We start from the raw sequence: 20004 nt of genomic DNA on the forward strand, positions 1-20004 counted from the left end.
ATCACGATAACTTCGTCAAGAGATCGCTAGAGAGAGCTTGATTGAACAGACGTTGCCAAACGTGAAGAAATACTGTTTATTTACAAAAGAGGGTGAGTAGGACCAGTGTTGCCGTTTGGTCCACAGGTATCACGTTTTTCTCCTCTTACAGGGTCATTTGAGATTCTTACACTGGCAGTTTGGCAACAAGTCCCCCTGCAAAATTGGGGTGTGTTAGGTTGATTGCTTGCAAGGAAAATTTGCGCCGAGAAAGGGGCAGAAAACTAAAATAACTCGATGGCAAATACGCAGAGAGAGAATAAATCAACGTTCCTGCTTGCTAATCGCACAAAATATTCTACACAGAGGAAGGAAATCAGGGAAGGTTTGAAAAAATGAGACTGGAGACTTACTTTTCCACTTAATCTCGAAAATCTGCAACATCAGTAATCAAGATGAGTTCTTGCAGTTTCATCATCGATGCGGGTAATTTCTTCCATTGGAAACTAGGAGTATCAAATGCTTTAAAACAAATGAAAATAAATACCTACCCAGGCCTGAATATTTTTATTTTATTTCTTCTTTTGCAATCTGACTAATGACTTCAACTTAAAAACTGTGAGTTTTTAAGCATTTAAAAAATTGAGCATGACTTTAATAAAACTGGACTTGAAAACAAGCATTTATTCTTGGAGACGTCTGAATTTTAGAAGGGGTAAAAAATGATGATTTCTGTGGAGTCATAATCTTTCTAAGCAGAGGCAAAATAGGCAGTCCAATGTTTCGTCACATGCTGTTCATAATTCTTTTTGCACTCCCAAATTTTAAACGAGCATATCAATAGCCAAAGTTGGCGTCCATGTATTTACAGCAATGCTGCAAAATTTCTGCTCCTTTTTCATTCCTTTGAAGAGAAATAAGCCTACTTTATTGCTTGTTTATGCAGAATTTTCTGCTAACAAAGAGGAAAATCATGGAGGTTTTGCAAAAATCGTGTTGACCAGTTTTCCAAGGAAAAAATAAGGAGTGACGGGAAATATGCAACTTTGAAAACAGGCATACTGCAGGGTTTCGCACTTTGGCCATTGATATTTATTGTAAAGGAGACCTGATATGAGGTTGACTCAACCCCATGCCCCTTTTTAGAGGCACCTTTACACCCCTTTCTTCGTTAGCCAAACACCTAGTTCATTTACCTTGATGAAAGAAAAGGTAAAAGTCAAGTCAAACAGGTTTGCAATAGTTGACCAATATGTTTGCTCTTAGCACATTTTCCTCTATTTAGAGTGGAACTAACCGATTACCTGTGTTCTCAGAATTTCCTTCCATTATTTTAAACCTTAAACTATCCAAAATAGAGGCAAATTAGCAAAAATGGCATCACATTTATTTCGCTTTTGACTGCAGATATTGGTCTGAAGTTAACCACTGAATTTTAGGTATGGCAGTTGTCAGGTATTCTTTTGACAGAATATATTGTTCATCGGGTTTACAGGTTTGAAGGGTGTCATTTATACTTCATGATTCATCTTGTTAAATTTCGGAGATATTTCTCTGTTATTAAAGGATGTTATCCTAATCTGATGATTATCTAAGGGAACCTGAGGTAACTTCCGACAAAATGGTTAACAAAAAACTTACACAAAAATTCAAAAGAATTTCATTTGTTAATAATGAAAAAAAAAGGTAATTTACAATTGTAATAATTCATACAGTTATGGCTGATCAATCAGTGTATGAGATCTTAAAAGTCTTGACAGTACGATCAAAAGTACGTTAAGATCTGCCTGAATAACAATACATATAATAACTTAGATGACTGACAGAATTTTAATCCCTAAAAAATTTCAACTTGGGGAAACCAGTGATTTCATGCGTAATTTAAGTCTACTGGACATTTAAAACAAAAATAATTCACCGCAAGAGAATCAGGAACATAGATGTTGTATAAATTATAAATGCAAAGATTTTGTATCAGCCGGCAGGTAAGGTGAATACTGAGTTTCCTGATGATTGGCCACATAAGGTATTGCAAAGTCTGATGACTGATGACAGCAATCCAAACAGCACTAACTTCTAGAACATAAAATTGAGTGCCATGCAAACTGTTCTTTCGATTTTAAAAACCGTTTTGATAACTTTAAACAGCAGATATGAAAGAAAAAATGTACACAGAATGTCTTAAAAGGTAAGCAGATCTTCAGAGACTTGACATATTACATAAAAATTAATTCTTACGAAAAATATCTAAATATCATTGTGAAATTCATCCTTACAGCACACTGCTTCTCGAAATAGATTTTCGACACTGGAATCAATGTATTAGCAAGATAAAGAACATAAAAAAGTTAAAATACTAATAACAATAACGTAGATTATTTTATTCTATACGTAAGAGGAGAAAAAAACAGGCAAAAAAAATAATTCAATGCTGCACCATCAAATTTTATACTAATTAGCTCTGTCAGCTTGCTTTCAAGTTAGTTGGTAAGACAGAAAAAAAACCCCTCAGCATGTTTTTTCTGCGCAGCCTTTTAAGATTATACGATTGTAATAAAATTTGATGAAGCAACGATGAATTATAGGTCATTATTATCGGGATAATACTATGATCACATATTAACAGGAAACATGAAAAAAGACACGGATCAAAATGACAGTTTCACATAAGTAATACATCTGCATTCCTACACAAACTCTTTCATGCAAGAATGCGTACTAATCTCAGGGCTTGCACAGAAGCATAGATACATCCCTACTGCAAAGCTCCATCTAAATAGAAGGCTAACAGTCTATTAACTATGTAAAACTAGATTTACCTTGTTTTTTTTTCATTTATCTAGTGAGTGCTATAATGATTTACTTAAAAGAAAAACATCAAAGGAATAATAATCACGGATATTATATAGAGGAGAATGTCTGAGTATACGAATCAACTTTACAATAAATAAAACATTTTCAAATCTGCGATTTGAGAGGCTAACAACTTTGATAAGAGCTATACTGATTATTTTTGGTACAATATAAGCCTTTGTCGCAATGCTACTAATTTGTTTTTTGTTCCATCTTAATTATATAGGTTATTAGAAACAATTTCACATAGATTTTTTCTTTGTTTTTCATAAATTCAGATAATAACAATACATATACTTTAACATCGAGTTTCGTAAAGACCACTCCTTCCAATGTACCGCACCCATTTGATGACATCGTGATCAGAGTAATTGAGTTTCGGCTCAAACACTTTCAGGTAACGGACTTTAAAACCAGATGGTGCGAAAGGAACCTGAAATGAGAAACAAAGATGCGCTTTCAGAATACATTATGAATTTTTGATGAGGAAACACATTTCAGAGGATTCTTCTTTAGAAAAACCAATTAGTTTAAAAAATAATATCTCCCAGATATTCAGCTATGTTTAAGGGTCTCAGTGGACTGCCCTTAAAATTTCAGACTCCAGAGACCTACTCGCTAGCGTTATATATTTCGTAACAGAAAATTGGAGAGTAAGTACAGACTTCACTTAGAGGGCTGGAACTTTAAAAGTGACCTGCTGAGACCTTTAAACATGGGAGAATGCTAGGAGAGCACGTCTTTTCAAATGTTCATACTTCGAAGCGTGGAGCGCACAGGGAGATTCGAACCTAATTGCCAGACACTGCTGCCCCTGCCAAAAGGGTAATGAAGTCAGGAACATTACAAAGATTCTTATAGAAAGAAAACTCTAGTTGTGCTTATAAAATGTGATCAAACCCTCATAATGGAGACGTTGCTATTCCAAGATTTTAAATATGACATCTAGTTTTAGCTTGAAAAAACAGGTCGGATTCACGCAATACATATAAATCCTTCAAAAAATTAGTTGCAGGGTCGTACAGAAATTTCTGAGAGGATAAAACAAGTCTAGAGGTTTGTGTAGCGCACATCTTGTTACATTTTTAAAAATTATAAGTGACAGGTAAGTAATAAAGAAACATGATTGACATGGTTGTGAGTCTATGTACTCAAAAAACCAGCCAAAAAGTGGCAGAAGACTCATCTTAAATTCTGATGATATGGAGTTGTAGTCTTGATGAACCACACCAATTTTACATCAGCCACCAAACCAGTTTTAACTGATGATGAGTTACATTTAGTGAGTTAATTCTTTGCTAACTTACTTTCCCAATATTTGTCCGTTTGGACCAAACCTCAGATTTAAGTTGACCTGCACCAGTTTCACCTGTGCCAACGCAGAGTTTATACAATTGGGAGTTTTAAAATTTATGAAGCTGCCTTTTTTTGTCACTGGGCTAACCACCATTTAGCTAGTGTTAATAACAGATTAAGCGACAGTAAGCTGCAAAATAGCTAGGTGTATGCGAGTTTAAAGCAACATCACTAAAATTGCAGGAATGAACTTTGAATGTTGTTAACTGCCTTTTTAAGCGGTTTTTTAATTAACAACAACCACAAAAGACCAACAATTTCGGCCAATTTGCTGAGAGCCCTCAACCTCATACTTAAGTTTATACTGTATCCTGTTCAGTTCATCAACCAATGAGAATAATTAAATATTAAACAAAGCGTACCTCAAAATTCATGGAGATTGGAGGTCTGGTCCATTTCTTTTTCGTATCAGTCTCTAACAACTCGATTTCTGCTGAGAGTTGAGTCTCTTTCATTCCTGCCATCCTCTTGATTCTGAAAAACAAAACAAAAATAAATAAAAACATAGAAACTGAGAAATATATTAATTTTGGAGTGTCATTTTTGCCGTCATGCAAAAAATGCTCTACCTCGTGATCCAGGAAATGCAGTGAATGGAGGGCATATCTTGGACATGAGGCAAATCTTGATATAGGAAGACAATAATCTCAAAGAAGAGGTGCAGAAAGTTAGAGGGTAATTAAGTGACATAAATATGTAATCCACTACTTTGCAGCACTTAAAATCATCAAATGCTTCTTTCCTCTTCTTTGAGAACTAAAAATATATTGAAGATCATGCATTGTCTGGATTTTTACTTATTCTACGGCAGTTTCAGGATTCAGATGCATTTATTTTAGGTGATATTCAACATACGAGGTGCTCCTCATCTTCTTTCAGAGTTTTGCCCAACAGCAGGAGATTACCATTCTCCTAGTTACATTATCGAGTTACAATATTAAATTTCATTAATAATAGACAAAAATCGTTAGTTCTGGTTGAGATTCACATAATTCTCTTCATAGGTCAGTCTCACGAGCAACAAGAGAATGAACGAAATTGATTTTAGTAGACCTAGCAGCTGTGAAATAGGCTAAAATGAGATAGTTTAGCAAAAAGAGAAGAAAAACCAGAAACTTGAAAGTTTGTGACGTTGGAATGTTGCGATGAGACAAGACACACACCATTGGAGCATTATGGGCTACTGGAAAATATACTTTCATTTCATTGAATCCAAAGGAATTATGAACTTGACATACGTTTCAGCAAAGATTCGTGCTCATAGATACTAAAATTAATTTATGACTGCTTTTAGAGACATAATATGAACCATTTGATACGGTAATAAAGTGCATAAAGATGATACTCTATACTCTATACATTATAAAACAAAATGAAACTTACTTCCACACAATTGCATTCTCGGAGGCCTTGTATTTTGCTTTTCCCTTCAGACAAATGAGTTGAACTCCGGAGGTGTTGAGGGGAGTGGGGATTTTAACCTCAATCTTCTGACCCAGTAGAGATGGTTTGAAACTTGATTTTAAAACAGCTTTAACTTCCATGCGTGTCCGCCCTACTTCCCGCACTAAAGGAATTACCCGGAATGGAAGGGAAATGTCTTTTGTAGTCCGATACCTGTACATACAATATGAAAATTATTGAAGTTTACTTAAATCAATGCAAGAAAGTAAAACGAAAAGATACTACTAAAAGAGAGCTGAGAGGTAATTATTTTAGGTGTGAAAGTTACAAAACCATAAAATTAAGTATTGAGATGCTGAACAAACATCTGTTTAATTAGAATCGAAAACTTTATATCATAGAGTACACAGAGTTGTAATGTAAGTGGGAGAGCTGGCGCCACTTTTAAGCATTTTCCAGTTCCCAAATTCCGAGACTCCTGTGTGACGCTGGGTCACTTTTTCGATACATGATCAATTGTTTTTGATACTCAGGTCTCCGGCCGTCCGATGTAAACAAAGAAGATAAGAATTACCAAGTATTTTACACCACCATTTTAGATCGAACATGTACCAAAAAAGTGACCAAAGCTCGGCACACCGGGCTCGAAACTGAATATGGCGCCAGCTCTCCCATTTATATTACGACTCTAAGTACTCTATGCTTTATATGAATTGAGAGTCAGTCAGGAATCCGGAAACAGATTTTTACATTTTTCAGCTTGAGAAAAAACAGTAGTTTAGACGGTGATGACAATGGAACATACCGCATGAGCTCAAACTCTCCATCGGGAGGTATAAAGCTGATGGAATGTTCAGTTTCAAACTTGGATAGTTTGACGCACTGGTGAAACTGGCAATCATCGATGGCAACAACTGGCTTTCCAGAACGTGATGCGTCATCACCACCAGCGACATAGAGACCAAGACTCCCAGAGTTCTTCCCACCTTTTGAATCCATCACGATTTTGTCATTGATTCCGAACTTACATTCCGGCATTCCACTCAGGTAAGACTTCATCACGACTTTACCAGCTACGTGAGCAGATAAAACTTGGCCTAAAAACACAAAAAATAAAAATTAAAAAGTGCACTTCATGGAGATTTCTAGCTGCCAGATATGAGCAACGATCTAGAAACTATGGATAGGACAATCCTGTGCTACGCCAACAGTGAAATTTGTAACACACCAGGAGCAACAATTAGTTAGGACAAGGACAATTGGCTTCCATGGTTTCTTATGGGACTTTCATTGAATCCGGACTTACATCTAACTCAGAATCAACTGTTTGAAAACCTGTGGTCAAACGTAAAATCAAATCATTCTTTAGGTGAATTTACGATACAAATTTCAATGCTAATTCATTTAAAGTAAAAACTCCCGTAAGATTCCATATTATTGAGGAAATGATGAGAATAGCAACTGGACTACCTATCGCATGACCGCTCCATGTGTGTTAGGTTTTTTTGTAGGCCACCACCAATCTACCGTTTCTATATCGTTGAACATGAGTCATTTATAATGATATTATAAGCAGATCATTCTGACAACAGCCCCGGCAAACTTCAAAAGCAGTTTTCTTGAATTTCCTGTTTTTTCATCCTTAAACTTTGAACTGTTGCCAAAGGATTTGAAGATTTTAAGGTGTTTTTTTGCAAGAAATGATGCAGAAATAATTGCTCTGAGTTGTGATACAGTTACCTCATTTATTTTATCCCCATGTTAATGCACATTTTGACCTGCTACATAACAAAGGTCTCTATACCTGTGTTCTAAGTCCAGTAATAAAGTATAAAAAATTTAAATACAGACATAAGTACAATATGAATATTATGCATGACTTGTCTGTTAATTTACAGATTAAAAAATATCTCTTTTAATAAAATGAAAAATAACTTTCTGGACCTGAGGTGGTCTTACCTTGAGGGGACATGAGTAGATTACAATATTCAAGGACGTCCAAAAAGAGCTCATTTCTTCTATACTTGATACCCTCCCGTCGCCAACCTATCTGTCCCGTCACCTGAGATGTGATCTGCGCTTGCTCTTCTTTTGACTGAGATTTGACTCCTTGTTGTGTAATGAATGTTTTGAGAACCCCAGTATCTGAGTTTTGGGGGTAACCAAAATCAAGAATTTCTGTAACAGAAATAAAGCCCGTAAATTAAAGACCAAGCATAAATAAACCCCTTATAAGTTTCATGATTATAGGCTAAAGCAAGACATGAAAGGGAATCTGACAACACAAAATACAGTCGGGCTGATTCTAGTTAGTTCTATCCATTTGCATTACTACTATCAGAGTTCATGAGAGATTTTCAAAAACAAAAACCAGCTGCTTTTCAAGTTTTCATCACTAAAATTCACAACATGACTTCTTAAAGGATTCTGACAGAATTTACAAGGCCATAAAGTGTGACTCAATGAAGGACTAATGCTTTCCATGTGCGTTCAATCTTAACTTCCAAGGAGAGAAAACAAAAGTAAGGTGTGCGAATGGAAATATTTGACATTTTGGAGGCCTCTTTTGAGGAAATAGATTTCTCGAAGTACAAAAAACAAAATTAATACCTACTCAATGGCTATCGAGTAAGAGGTAATTTTTCAAGATTCAAAGAATTGAAAATGAAAAAAAAAGGGGGTTTATTTGAGAACCCAAGTTGTCTCAAACCCTACTTGGATGACTTCTTTGTAGATTTACTTCCTTCTATTTCTTTAGATAAATAACTCATTGGCTTAGAATATTTTACTTATACAGTTTCATTCTGATAATAAGTTGCCGTGGTTGACGGAAACATGAATTTTCCTACATACACCTCTTGAAAGTATTTCCATTCCTACTGGCATACTGTCTTAACATTGTTATAATTAGAGAACTAACTTACCATCTAACAGCTCATAGATAAGCACAAAGTTATTTTTGATATTCTCTTCAGAGATTTTCCCGAAGTACGATTGCATTACATCTATGACTTTCAGGAGGAACTCAAACACCATGGCGGCATTGACATTCTGCTTGGTCACTGCTGCAAGCCAAATGTTGGCTCTCTGAAAATAAAGGAGAAATGATTCATTGAATTTTGCTTAAAGAATTCAAAGTAATTACCTACTTGAGAAGAAAATTTGAAATTTCTGATGATAATAACCGAACATGAGAATACAGGGAAGTAAATCACACATTGATAAATCATGGTTCAAAAAAAGCCAGGGGAAAATTTATGAGGTTGCTGCTTGGGGTTTGCAAAAATTTGTTGTCCATAACTTTGGGAAAAGATGATTCCTCTTTCAATTTTTCTTCTGATTTTTGATTTTGTGTAAATTTACTTTGCTGCTTAACAACATAAGAATCAAAATAAGGGTAAAAATGGATCACTACCCTCAGAATCTACTTGAGAGCTTTGATCTTCAAAACTGCTCCCCTGATTGTAATCCTACAATTAGATTAGGCAGCTATAAAAAATTGTGACAAGGATTTCCGTCCACAAGAAAATTTTTCTTGGAAATTCCAAGTACCTAATTTCTTCCGGAGCAGGTGTGAGCTGAGTGACAATCATCTTCAATCATTCTTCTCATTGGATAGATAACTTAGGATACATTTGTCTCATGATAACTACTTAAAGAGCAAAGTGCGCTGATTTTGTTACTGCGTTTTCTCACTGATCTAAGAAGTTAAGAGCTATTCACAGCCAGATGTCAGTTGCGTTTGCAAATGAAAATTTTACGATTGAATAATTGAGAATTTTGTCAACAAATTGTGGCGTGTCGAAATTTAGTGTCAGGAATTAAAGAGTATTATTAATGCATATGTGTTAACTATGGTTAGGATGTAAATTCAGCACTTACTTTAACATGGAAAAACGATGTTCGAGCTATATTTGTCACTGGAGAGCGCACTTGCTGCCTCGCATGAATAACGTTGACCCGGAACGCATCCACAGCATTCCGACCGATATCATCTCGATAGACTCGAGAAATCAGTACTTCTCCCTTGTGATTATACACAAATAATCCTCCAATCATTTTGATATGCTTTGTAAACTGTACCTGAGGGCAGTTTTAAAAGTTTAAACAACTTAAACAATAATTTCATAGTTAGCTAAAAGTAGGTATGGGACGATCCAAATGAAACTTGGGGGATTGGGAAATTCAGATGTCGTGATGATATACTCCTTCCAACTTATATTGCTACCCAAGTTTGCTCATTGAATGTAAAGAAAAAAGTCAAGCCTTGCCTTCATCAACAATCACTGTATTCTATCATTTAAATTGTAACATCAATAGTGCCATCTGAATGAATGAATAAACCTGTTTAGTAAAGCAGGTTCAGAGCTAAAAAGAGATTGACTTTTATTTTATCATATGAATGCAGCAAGCTCTACAATGATCGTGACCATGAATTCAAACAAAGGCTGAAAAAAAGGGGGACTGCAGCTTTCAGAACTAAAAAGAGGCTGAGTATCTGATGACATGCTCAGATGCTCTGCGGCGTTTCAAAAATCGGGACCGGATTGTTTTGGAATAAGTACGTCTAGGCAACGCAGAAGTTTTCTGGTGATCTCCATTAGAATTGCTATAAAAGATATATGTTGAAGTACATAATTAGAACTGGATGGTCCTGGAACAATAGTTAAATGCCAATTGAGTTTCAGCTAAAGGTTTAATAACAAATTTAGGTCAAAAATGCTCCGGACTTCGCGGCGCTCTAGTGGCGATATTTAGGGTGGGGCATGATAGGCAAAGGGTTCTCCTCTGAATTTAGAAATACTTCCTCTACACACTTAGATGAATCATGCATAGAGAGTGCATGCGGATTTAGAGTGGAGAATTAATCTGTTCCCCCGTGAGAATTCCTCCCATTGGAAACGACTCAAAGCCCCTGATAAGAGGCTAGCATTTGAAGTCACATGGTCTACCGCAGATATGCGTGCGGTGCTATAAATATTGGATCTTACTATTTAATGCAAGTTTGACTAACTCATGGATGTCACAGCTGAATGAATCTTTTAACTATTTCTTGAAATGTAGAGGATCCAAAATCCATGTCGCAGGTTACTTGAAAGTGATAACGGCTGCAAGGAGTGATAAAGAAAAGGTAGTCTTTGCAAGAGAAGGTGAAATAAAAGTAGAGAATGGTAGAAAATAAGGTAGGGAGATATTTGAACGATAATTTTTGAGAAAAAGTGACATTTACCTAAAGTTTCATGATAAAGATGATTTCAAATGATGATCACCAACTCGGAGGAGGGTGGATAGGGTGGATAGAAGGCAACATCATCGAGGAATCGCGGAGAGAACTTTCGCGGCGAGTAGCTGCTATAACTTAAGAGAGTATTTTACCGAAATTTTCAATAAAATGGTGATAAAGAATTGCAGGAACTTCTTAATAAATAAGTTTTAAATAATTTTGTCCTACTGTCAGACTTGAAGGGGAGTGAGTAGGGAAACGAAACGAATAGGTAGTAGATAAGGTGAATGCAAAAAGTGGCCTATCAAGTCATTGGTTTTTTCAATGACGTATATTTGTATTTTTGACGTCATCCGTTACCAAGGTTTGTTATCGCTGCATGATTCCTAACCTAAATTCTGAATACTACCTGTCAAACTTTTAACTTCAAAGTGGCACTACTTAGTATTAGTTTCGTCTTTCAACTCTCATTTTCTGGCTCACAGATTTCACAGCATCTTATCTAAAGGAAACGAACAATGCCTTCCAATAGTGTAGACGGTCTTCTATGTTACAACAAGGGCTGCGGTAACAGATTTGATCCAAATGCAAATACTGAAGGTACGTACCAATTTGTTCTAGAATGTCACACAATAGGAAATAGGTCAAAAGATCTTGTATTAGCACATTTTAGAGGAGGAATCATCTCGTGTTTCCTTTGGTACGTGAGGGTCATTCATTTTGGATCCTTAGGATGTCAAGGTTTTAGGATACGCAGCTTTAATTTACGATAACTTAGCTGTTGGTGTTCTCTGAGTAATAAGCGAGCAACGCGCAAATTTTTCTGAATTATCAAACCTTGCGCAAGACTCTGACCCACCACACATTCAAGAGAACTCTTAGATGAACTTGAGCTGTCCTAAAGCCTTCAGCTCAGATTAACATCCTTCATCCTTGGGAGCGGTCAGAGACTGAATAGGACACTCAGAAATTTGCATGAACAATATCTCGGTTTCATCACAGGGAAACGATCAATTCTACATGAATAATATGTTGTGACATTTCCTAAAAAAATCATGAACGGTCCTTTCCTAAGGTCTGCTAGTCTGCAGATGCGGATCATTCACCTATCGCATTTCGACGGTGTAAGTCGGCAATTATATACCTAATTTGTTTTGCGACGTCGCAGACTTCCTGTCTTACTTTATTTTTTGAGCGGGAAACTACTCAACGGCAATTATTTGAAACTGCCGTGATTTTTCTTTTCTGTGCCAAGAAAATTCTGCAAAAACTGCAAGGAATGATGTCAATTTGTTCTCCTGTAAAAAAGTAGCAGAGGCAGAGATTTTCAGACACCTCAAACGAGACATGTGATTGCCGACTTACACCGTTGATTTACATCCTGTTACCCACATATTCCATAAAAAATTTAAATAAGTACGTAGTCCAATTATGCTGGGTAAGAATGAATTATTTGTCTCAACAATATTTCTGACCAGATATGATCATTGTGGCAGTACAGAAGACAAGTATTTGTCACATAATATTCAATGGCCTTGTAATACCGTCCCATTCTGTCTATTAGGATCAAATGAGGGATATGGTAAGGGAGTACCACCGATGTTATATTTATGTAGCGAATTAGAAACTTCTTGAGAAAATGTCTCCTCATTTTTGAATTCTGCATTTGGTGAAGTCAAGATTTTTTGTTTCAGACTCCTGCCAATATCATCCAGGTGCTCCTATTTTTCATGATGCCTATAAAAGTTGGTCTTGTTGCAAGAAAAAAAGCACTGATTTCACGGAATTTTTGAATACGAAGGTAATATTGCTGTTCAATTTCCTGTTTCCTTCCCTTTTTCCTTTCCTTTCCAAGCACTTCTGATTCGAAAAATTTAGTTGAAATTCAACCAGTAGGTGATCAACGCTCAACCCACATAGCGATATCTTAGTGATGCACTGTAACTGTATCTGGAGTACGCTATTGAATCAAGCTACTTTCTAATGGCTGGATTCCAAATACTATTACTTTTAGAAAACAACGAAAGACTATTTTCCTCCACTAACCTAAGATAAAGTAGAGGTGATTGCCAAGAAAAGTTTAAACAATTTTCAGTATACCTAATGTTGTGGAGAAACCCTTTTTTTCTTATCTGTATAAAAGGATGCTGGGCCCAAAAAAACAAAAGTGGTACTTCGGTTACAGTCGTTTCAGCATTAACACCAAATTTTAATGAGGGTACCATCAGCATAAGAAGATAAGGAATTAAATTGAGTCTGATGAATTGAGCTAGAAATTAATTCTGCATCAGAAAAAAAGCTGAGGTATCCTCAAGTCCACCCCTTAAGAATATCAATGGTCGAAATCATATCCGATGAAAAATGCACATGTATCTCCAATTCATTGTGACATTCCCAATCTTTGTTTATGTTTCATTGTTCTTAAAAGAACATTTACGTACGGTTTTACGTGAAATTCTCTGTATATTTTCTTGACTTAATAAAATAAAATTGGCGCACTATGTCAAGAGGTTATTTTTGTATCAGCTATTATATCAATATATGTAATACAACATCATGAAACCAGTTTTAAAAATGGTACTCAAAAGACAGAGTCAAGGCTGAACTCAAAACAATTGAGATTTAGGACATACGTATTTGTATCACAATACATATGACCAGCCTTCTATTCTTTGGTTCTATTTCCCCGTACATTTGTCGGTTTGATTACTCCGAAATGAACCGTAGTTGATCTCTGGCATTGTGAATGGGTAGTATTTTTTTGGCAGTCTGTTGCTGCTAAAAATTTCCAGTTTTGCTGAAAGTATGATCTTACTGTGAGTAACTAATATGATCAGTTTTATTTAATAAGTTTCTTCCCTCAAACTGACACTCAGTTACTTTTATATCCCCAGGGCTGCACCAGAGGCAAGCATAATCCAGAGAAACCTGCAGAACCAGAACGTAGAAAAGTGGACAAATCAACAGATGATGAAATGCTCGAGGTGAAACCTCGGCCTCCAGTGGCTAAACCTCTAGAAAGACCTGCTGACAATGTGCCGAGGGTAATTGTGTTCTCTTTCATGTGCAAATAATTCACTCATTACTTTTATTGTTCATCTGAATTCAAATGCATGTTTGACATCCTCCTCCTCTCTTGAATCATGAACTAAGCCAGCGGAACACCTTGTTTTGTATCAGAATGAGAATGAAACTCATATTGAGCATTTTTTGTCCCTTGATTTTAATTTAAATAAATGTTACACTGCATTACAGTTTATGTCTAGATCATTGTGGGACTCTTAAAGTGTGATTGAAGATTTGCGATCTTAATTTTTGTTTCAAAACAATTTCAAGTTTCAAAAAAGTGAAATCTCTTGATACACTTTTATAAATATAACTTGCTATTTTTACTTAATTTTTTAAAGTCATCATACAGAGAGATCCAAAAGTCCAAACCACTGGCATCAGATACCACCTCTCTAACTTTTAAACAGATTGAGATGGAGACCTGAAATTTTGTAAGCGCTCCTAGGTAAAAAAAATAAAGATTTTTGTGATCCTCCAACTTTTAGATGGACCTTTCTGATAAATGGTAAAAATCCTAATGTTTACATTAATGGTGCAAGACTCTTGAATCGCCCTGTATTAGAGAAAGCTGCTGCAAGTATAAAGAAGGGCGCAGAGTCTCTGTAACACAAGTCAAGAGAGCTCATGTAAAGGGTCAGCGACTCTTCAAATGGAAGTACCAGAAATGAGGTGAAAAGAATATTGATAATTAATAGTTTAATTGTATGGCTTTGTCCTTTTTCAGGTGAAAATTGAGGCTGAAATCGCGCCATCATTACAAGAACTAATGAAAAATTTGAAGCTGAATCAAAAAGAAAAGGTAGAAACTGAAAAGTCAGGTATTGTTCCCATTGGCACAGCTTGCAAAAACGGTGGTTGCAAACAGGTACGCTTTTGATTCAGTAATTTTATTTAATGCTCCTGTACAATTTGTCTTCACTTTTTTCCTATTTTTCCTGGTTTTTTTTCTTTTCCTTCTCCGTCTAAAATGACCTTTCTCTTCATTTTCAACTTATTATATGATAGCAAAATGTAAGTAATGCATGCCAAAAGTGTTTCATAGTTTCAGTGGTTTGAACTGATTTCAACTAAAAAGGCAATGCTGCCATTGAAATGCCTAAATAAATAAATATAGGTTACCTAATCAGTGTAGAGGAACAACTGAATGATTTTTCCCCCTTTTTTTCACAGTTTTACCAAGGAAATGAAGATGACCAGTCAGTTTGTGAACACCATCCAGGCACTCCAGTTTTTCACGAAGGATTAAAGTACTGGTCCTGTTGTAAACGGAAAACTACGGATTTTGATGTTTTTCTCAGTCAAAAAGGCTGCACTGAAGGAGAACATCTTTGGCTGAAGAGTGAGGTAAATTTTTCATTTATTGTAGCCTCTTTGTCACTTACTTAATGTAGCCGAGAAAAAATGTAACGAAATCGCAATAATCTCTTCTAATTACATTTTTTATAATGTATTTTAATTATTAGTTCAACTTCAGCGCGTCTCTTGATCTTTACAGGGATTTGATCTTATGATGAAACATTACCTTCGTATAATTGAATCAGGATGTGCGAAAACCGCTAATGTCCATTTTTCCAGTCTCAAGTTTTTTTGAGTTCTTAATACGTTTCAGAGTTGGTTGCAACCATGAAAGTGGCGTTCAGACTCGTCTTCAGGTTTCCTTAATCCCAAAACGAGTCCTTTCATCACGTCTATGGCTGTATCAACTCTTTTAAAGCATTATGAACTCAAAAAAACTTAGGACTGGAAAAATGGACATTAGCGGTTTTCGCACGTCCCGATTCAATTATCAGTAAACATTTTTAAAAACACAAAAGTTTTGATAAGCAATAAGGTACTCCTTTGCGTAAATATTTGTAAAAATGAAGAGAAACAGTGAACATGATTCTCATCATGTTCATTTTGTTAATGTTTTGTGAAATAAAAGAATTCCTCAAAATCCTTGTTTTGCTTAAGTTTTTTTTTCTTTTACTTTACCTACATATTCCAAGTTTTTAATTTTTATCATTTCTCTAGCTACCTAATTAGTTATTTTGTATTGATCGTACTTTGACCTCAACCTGTTATTTTATATTTTATGCTGCGTAGTATATCGAAAGATGTAATTTTCTGCGAAATTAGAAGTCTCTCATTTCATCTATCAATTATCTTAATGTCTTCTGTTTTTCACCCTCAGAGCTCTGCAAAGAACAAAGATTTAAGAATCGATTGGCACCAAACACCATCAACAGTGACAGTTGCCATTTATGCAAAGAACTATGATCCAAATGTTACTTGCGTATACTTAACACCAGTCAGAATGGATTTAGATGTATTCTTTCCTGCGGATGATTTCACTTACAAAAAAGAAATTGAGCTGGGAGGGGTAAGTTGCATCGTTTTTAGAATATTTGGCAATGATGCTCAAAAGTAAAATGGAAAATGAAAATGAAAGGAACATTGAGAAATAATTCTCCAGAGTGACATTATCACAGTCGTAGGTAGATAAAAGTTAGTTGATGAACATCAACATAACTTTTTGAAGGGAAGTGAAAAAGGTCATATTACTGTAAAGATCGAAAAAATCAAAGTAAACAAAATCGATCGCAAGAATGATGTCAAATTGGATACATAAAATAAGGGAAACTCGTCCAATACTGGTGGAATCTAAATTCACATTAATTGGATAGTAGTACCTTCCTGTTATATATTTGACCTCTTATATAACCTCTTTAAAATGTTCAATAAGTCAGATCAGGTTATACAGCTTTGCTCTGAATTTCACAATGCAGCAGTCTTTTGAATACCAGAGTTGAAAGAGTCAGGGAATGTGACAATAACTTGGAAGTCAAGAAAAAGTCAGGGCACTTTTCTCCTAGTCAGGGAAATTCTCAGGGCTGCGGCTCAATAGCTAAAACATCCTGTCCACGCCGCTACTGCATGCCAGCATTGCCAATTTTTCAGGAAATTTTTCGCTGTACAGCAAGTGCTATGAGCACTGATTCCGAAATTCGTGTGTTAGTTCAATTTGAAGGGATCTAAATATTAACACCAATCTATTCTTGATTGGTTTTTTTCACCTTTTCATCTAATTTTTAGGCATTGGCATGGAATCATTTATAATATTTCCAGGCAGCATGTAAATTGTTGCATTCAGGTTATTTGCAAGTTTCCACCTCATACATCCTATTGAGATGCTTCAAAGTTTGCGTTGCTGTTTTTAAAGTAATCTATTTCTTTTTTCTTGTTGGAAGTCAGGGAATAATCAGGGCAATTTGAAATTTGATTATACTTGCAACCCTTGCTAGTTATGATTTTGTAGCATAACAAGTTTTATTCCTCTTTGATTCCAGGTCATCAGCGTGCCGAAAAGCACAGCCAAATTTTTACCGTCCAAAATAGAAGTCACTTTAGTCAAAGCTCAGATAGGCGGTTGGCCGGATTTATATTATCATGGGTCGAAAAAGAAAGCAGCTCCTCAGAAAGAAGAAACTCCAGAAAAAGAACCCTCCAATGTCACTTCCACTGATGACGATATTGTTGATCTCAGCGATTTGTAGGCCACAGTTTCGAATATTTCCTGGAGCAAGCTCCCAGTGTCAGAATCCCTAATATGTGAGTTGAAAAATATTTTCTAATACCTTGATGTGAGTGCTAAAAACAAATTTCATCAATAAAACTCAAAGAGATTTCAAAATTGATTTAAAAAAGTTTTGAAATAGGATTTTATCACTGCTTTGTGATCAATTAACTTGATTAGTAACTTGATTAGTTTAATCTAAACTCGAGCTCAACAAAGTGATTCCTCTCATCTTACAAGGTGAATATTCCTATATCATGAAATTGCACAATATGCTGGAAACATTTTATTAAAGTTTTTTATCTTTTTTACTTTTATATAAATTTACAAAAATAGTTTGCACATACATTCAGAATGAATTATAACTTTTGTCATAAATAGTTGGTCCTTTAACAAATTTCTTCCACCAAAAAGTTTGAAGGAAAGATGAGTTGTTCAAATCGATGTCCTTACCTTCATTGATTTGAATCTTTTGGACCCGTTCTGAATGTATCCTTGGTTTTATAAAGTAAAAAATGGGAGCTTGTTTTAGAAAAATCGCCTCTTATGTTACTTATTCATGATTACGAAGGAACCAGTGGATGGGCATTCAAGAAAACAGACAATGTAAAACCCTGCAACAATTTCTAGAACCTGCTCGGAAAACAGTCCAATTGTTACGGATTGTTGCTCTTGAAAATGTCGACCCAGCATTGTGACTTTGTACAAAAATATTCTCAATTACGTAAATACTGGCCACTGATAATTAGTAGCAGTAAAATGGAATGGGAACACTCCGCACTATCAAGAAACAGTTACAACTGTAATGGTGAAAAAATTTCAACTTCAAATATATTTAACATTAGTACGTTCAATATCGGTGCACAGTTGAAGTCATGAAAGAAATTGTCCCGTACTCGATTTTTTAAGGAAGACATTTTTTGTAGCACATGTTTTTCAACCTTAATAATATAATGTTCGAAAGCAGTACAACTTATTTTTTGCTGGAATAAAGTTTCCCAGTGATTCGATGATGGTTTTTGTTTTTTATTTCAAAGAGTGTGTGAGAGACATTCAAATCAAACATTGCATCATATCAAACACACCCACGAATAAATCTTTTGCATTGCCTCTTTTCAGCCACAGATTTTCAATTCGCATCATTTTTTTGAGGGAATAGGTTTGAGATCACTCCAAACTAGATAGATTAGTTGATTGAACAGATGTGCAGAAATTCTGTGTATTTTTGTATACCTCTCGCACCTCCTTTTCAATGTATTTTAGTAGCTCTGTGACTTTTTTATTTATTCTGTCATCTTATTCAGCATACTTTAAAATAGGACCTTGATTATCAAAGAGAGTCCATTTGGATTGTCTCATTTTTGATGCTCTAAAAACGTGTCCCATGTTACATGAAGAAACTGAAATTTTAAAATGTTTGAATAAATGAAAGTGACAAAATTATTGCGGCTTAGAGATGGGGTAGGAGTCAGAGGATAAACTGAATTACGTAAAAGGTGTCAACAAAGTATACAGTTTTTTTGCTGGACCTCTCTCCTTTGCATATATCTCTATCAAAGAGGACACTTAGCACAAAATGAAAGGTGATAAAAGAAACAGCTCTGCTTTTAAATGACTGGAAATATTTAAAATTTGTAAGATGTATTTCGATAAGTACTTCAAAGTTTTAAAACTATGCACAGTTTGACATCAAATAAAAACTCAAAATAAGTAGTAATTTTACAACTCTTATCAGATACCTAAGTAATTTATAAAACAAAAATATATGTATTCTATATACAATGGCAAATACTGATCACATGGATTGAACACGCTTTTGAATATTTTGACAGAATAAGTTTGACACTTAGCAAACTCATCTCGAGCTATGTTTAAAATAGTAGGGTTGTATTTTCATTTTGGAGGTAACCACGGACTAACTTTTTGAGATCTTTTCCTTCTTTTCAGCTGCAATAAATCTATTCTTTCCTTCCTTGCTGTGCCTGAGCCCATAACACATATAGACTAAGAGACCTGCAAAATAAAATTGACGGCGAAAATAAGTAAAAAAGCTTTTCTCCCCCAAAATAAAGAAAAGGAAATCGTCTAACGCTTAAAGTAAAGAAGGATTAAACTTGTACCAGAAGAATAGAAACAACTTTAAATGCCCACAAAGTAGAAATAATTAAATTTTTATAAACTTTTAAGCAATCTTTTGATATAAAAAAGATTAATTTCCTATGAAACTACTAAAAACTATCTTCATCTCACATTTTTGTGGCAAAGAACTATAGAAAAAATGAAGCACGCCAATGGCTAAACTTCAAAACTTCGTGTCTCAATTAGTGCTGCTTCAGACTTCCTGTCATATTAATTTGCAATTAAAAATCAATCAACTTAATATTTGGAAACTTCGGTATCGTTTTTTTTGTTTTCTTGAAATAATATTCTTTAAAAATTTCAAGAAGTAAAGCTGATTTGTTGTCCTCTGTAAAAATCAAATGAAAGTGGAAATTTCTCAACACTAGCTCCAAGATACTATTCGTTTCCAAGTGAAGCTACTAAAATGGTTCTCCTTCTTTTT

The 20004-nt window shown here is 35.1% G+C and overlaps 3 protein-coding genes across 3 annotated transcripts in view; 1 reads left to right on the top strand and 2 right to left on the bottom strand.

Moving 5' to 3' along the window:
* Nucleotides 1-1627: 1627 nt before the first annotated feature.
* On the bottom strand, nucleotides 1628-11088 carry AP-2mu (adaptor protein complex 2, mu subunit). Its single transcript, XM_019045141.2, has 8 exons — nucleotides 10823-11088; nucleotides 9475-9675; nucleotides 8517-8679; nucleotides 7552-7770; nucleotides 6398-6689; nucleotides 5572-5805; nucleotides 4551-4662; nucleotides 1628-3265 (listed from the first exon to the last, which is right to left on the bottom strand). Exons 2-8 carry the CDS (start codon nucleotides 9649-9651, stop codon nucleotides 3131-3133), a joined length of 1332 nt encoding a protein of 443 aa, XP_018900686.1. The 5' UTR covers nucleotides 9652-9675; nucleotides 10823-11088; the 3' UTR covers nucleotides 1628-3130.
* A 123-nt stretch (nucleotides 11089-11211) lies between these two features.
* mora (cysteine and histidine rich domain containing protein) lies at nucleotides 11212-19456 on the top strand. The gene is made up of 7 exons (XM_019045142.2): nucleotides 11212-11416; nucleotides 12511-12617; nucleotides 13711-13860; nucleotides 14610-14750; nucleotides 15056-15229; nucleotides 16059-16247; nucleotides 17215-19456. Exons 1-7 carry the CDS (start codon nucleotides 11335-11337, stop codon nucleotides 17419-17421), a joined length of 1050 nt encoding a protein of 349 aa, XP_018900687.2. The 5' UTR covers nucleotides 11212-11334; the 3' UTR covers nucleotides 17422-19456.
* Nucleotides 19062-20004, bottom strand: part of LOC109032838 (high affinity cationic amino acid transporter 1) — a 34861-nt gene continuing 33918 nt past the window's right edge. The window contains exon 14 of the mRNA XM_019045139.2: nucleotides 19062-19454. Within this exon, the coding sequence (XP_018900684.2) occupies nucleotides 19357-19454 (98 nt within the window). The 3' untranslated portion in view covers nucleotides 19062-19356. The remainder of the gene's footprint in view (nucleotides 19455-20004) is intronic.

Source organism: Bemisia tabaci, chromosome 2 (assembly GCF_918797505.1).
Source record: "Bemisia tabaci chromosome 2, PGI_BMITA_v3".
Lineage (NCBI taxonomy): Eukaryota > Metazoa > Arthropoda > Insecta > Hemiptera > Aleyrodidae > Bemisia > Bemisia tabaci.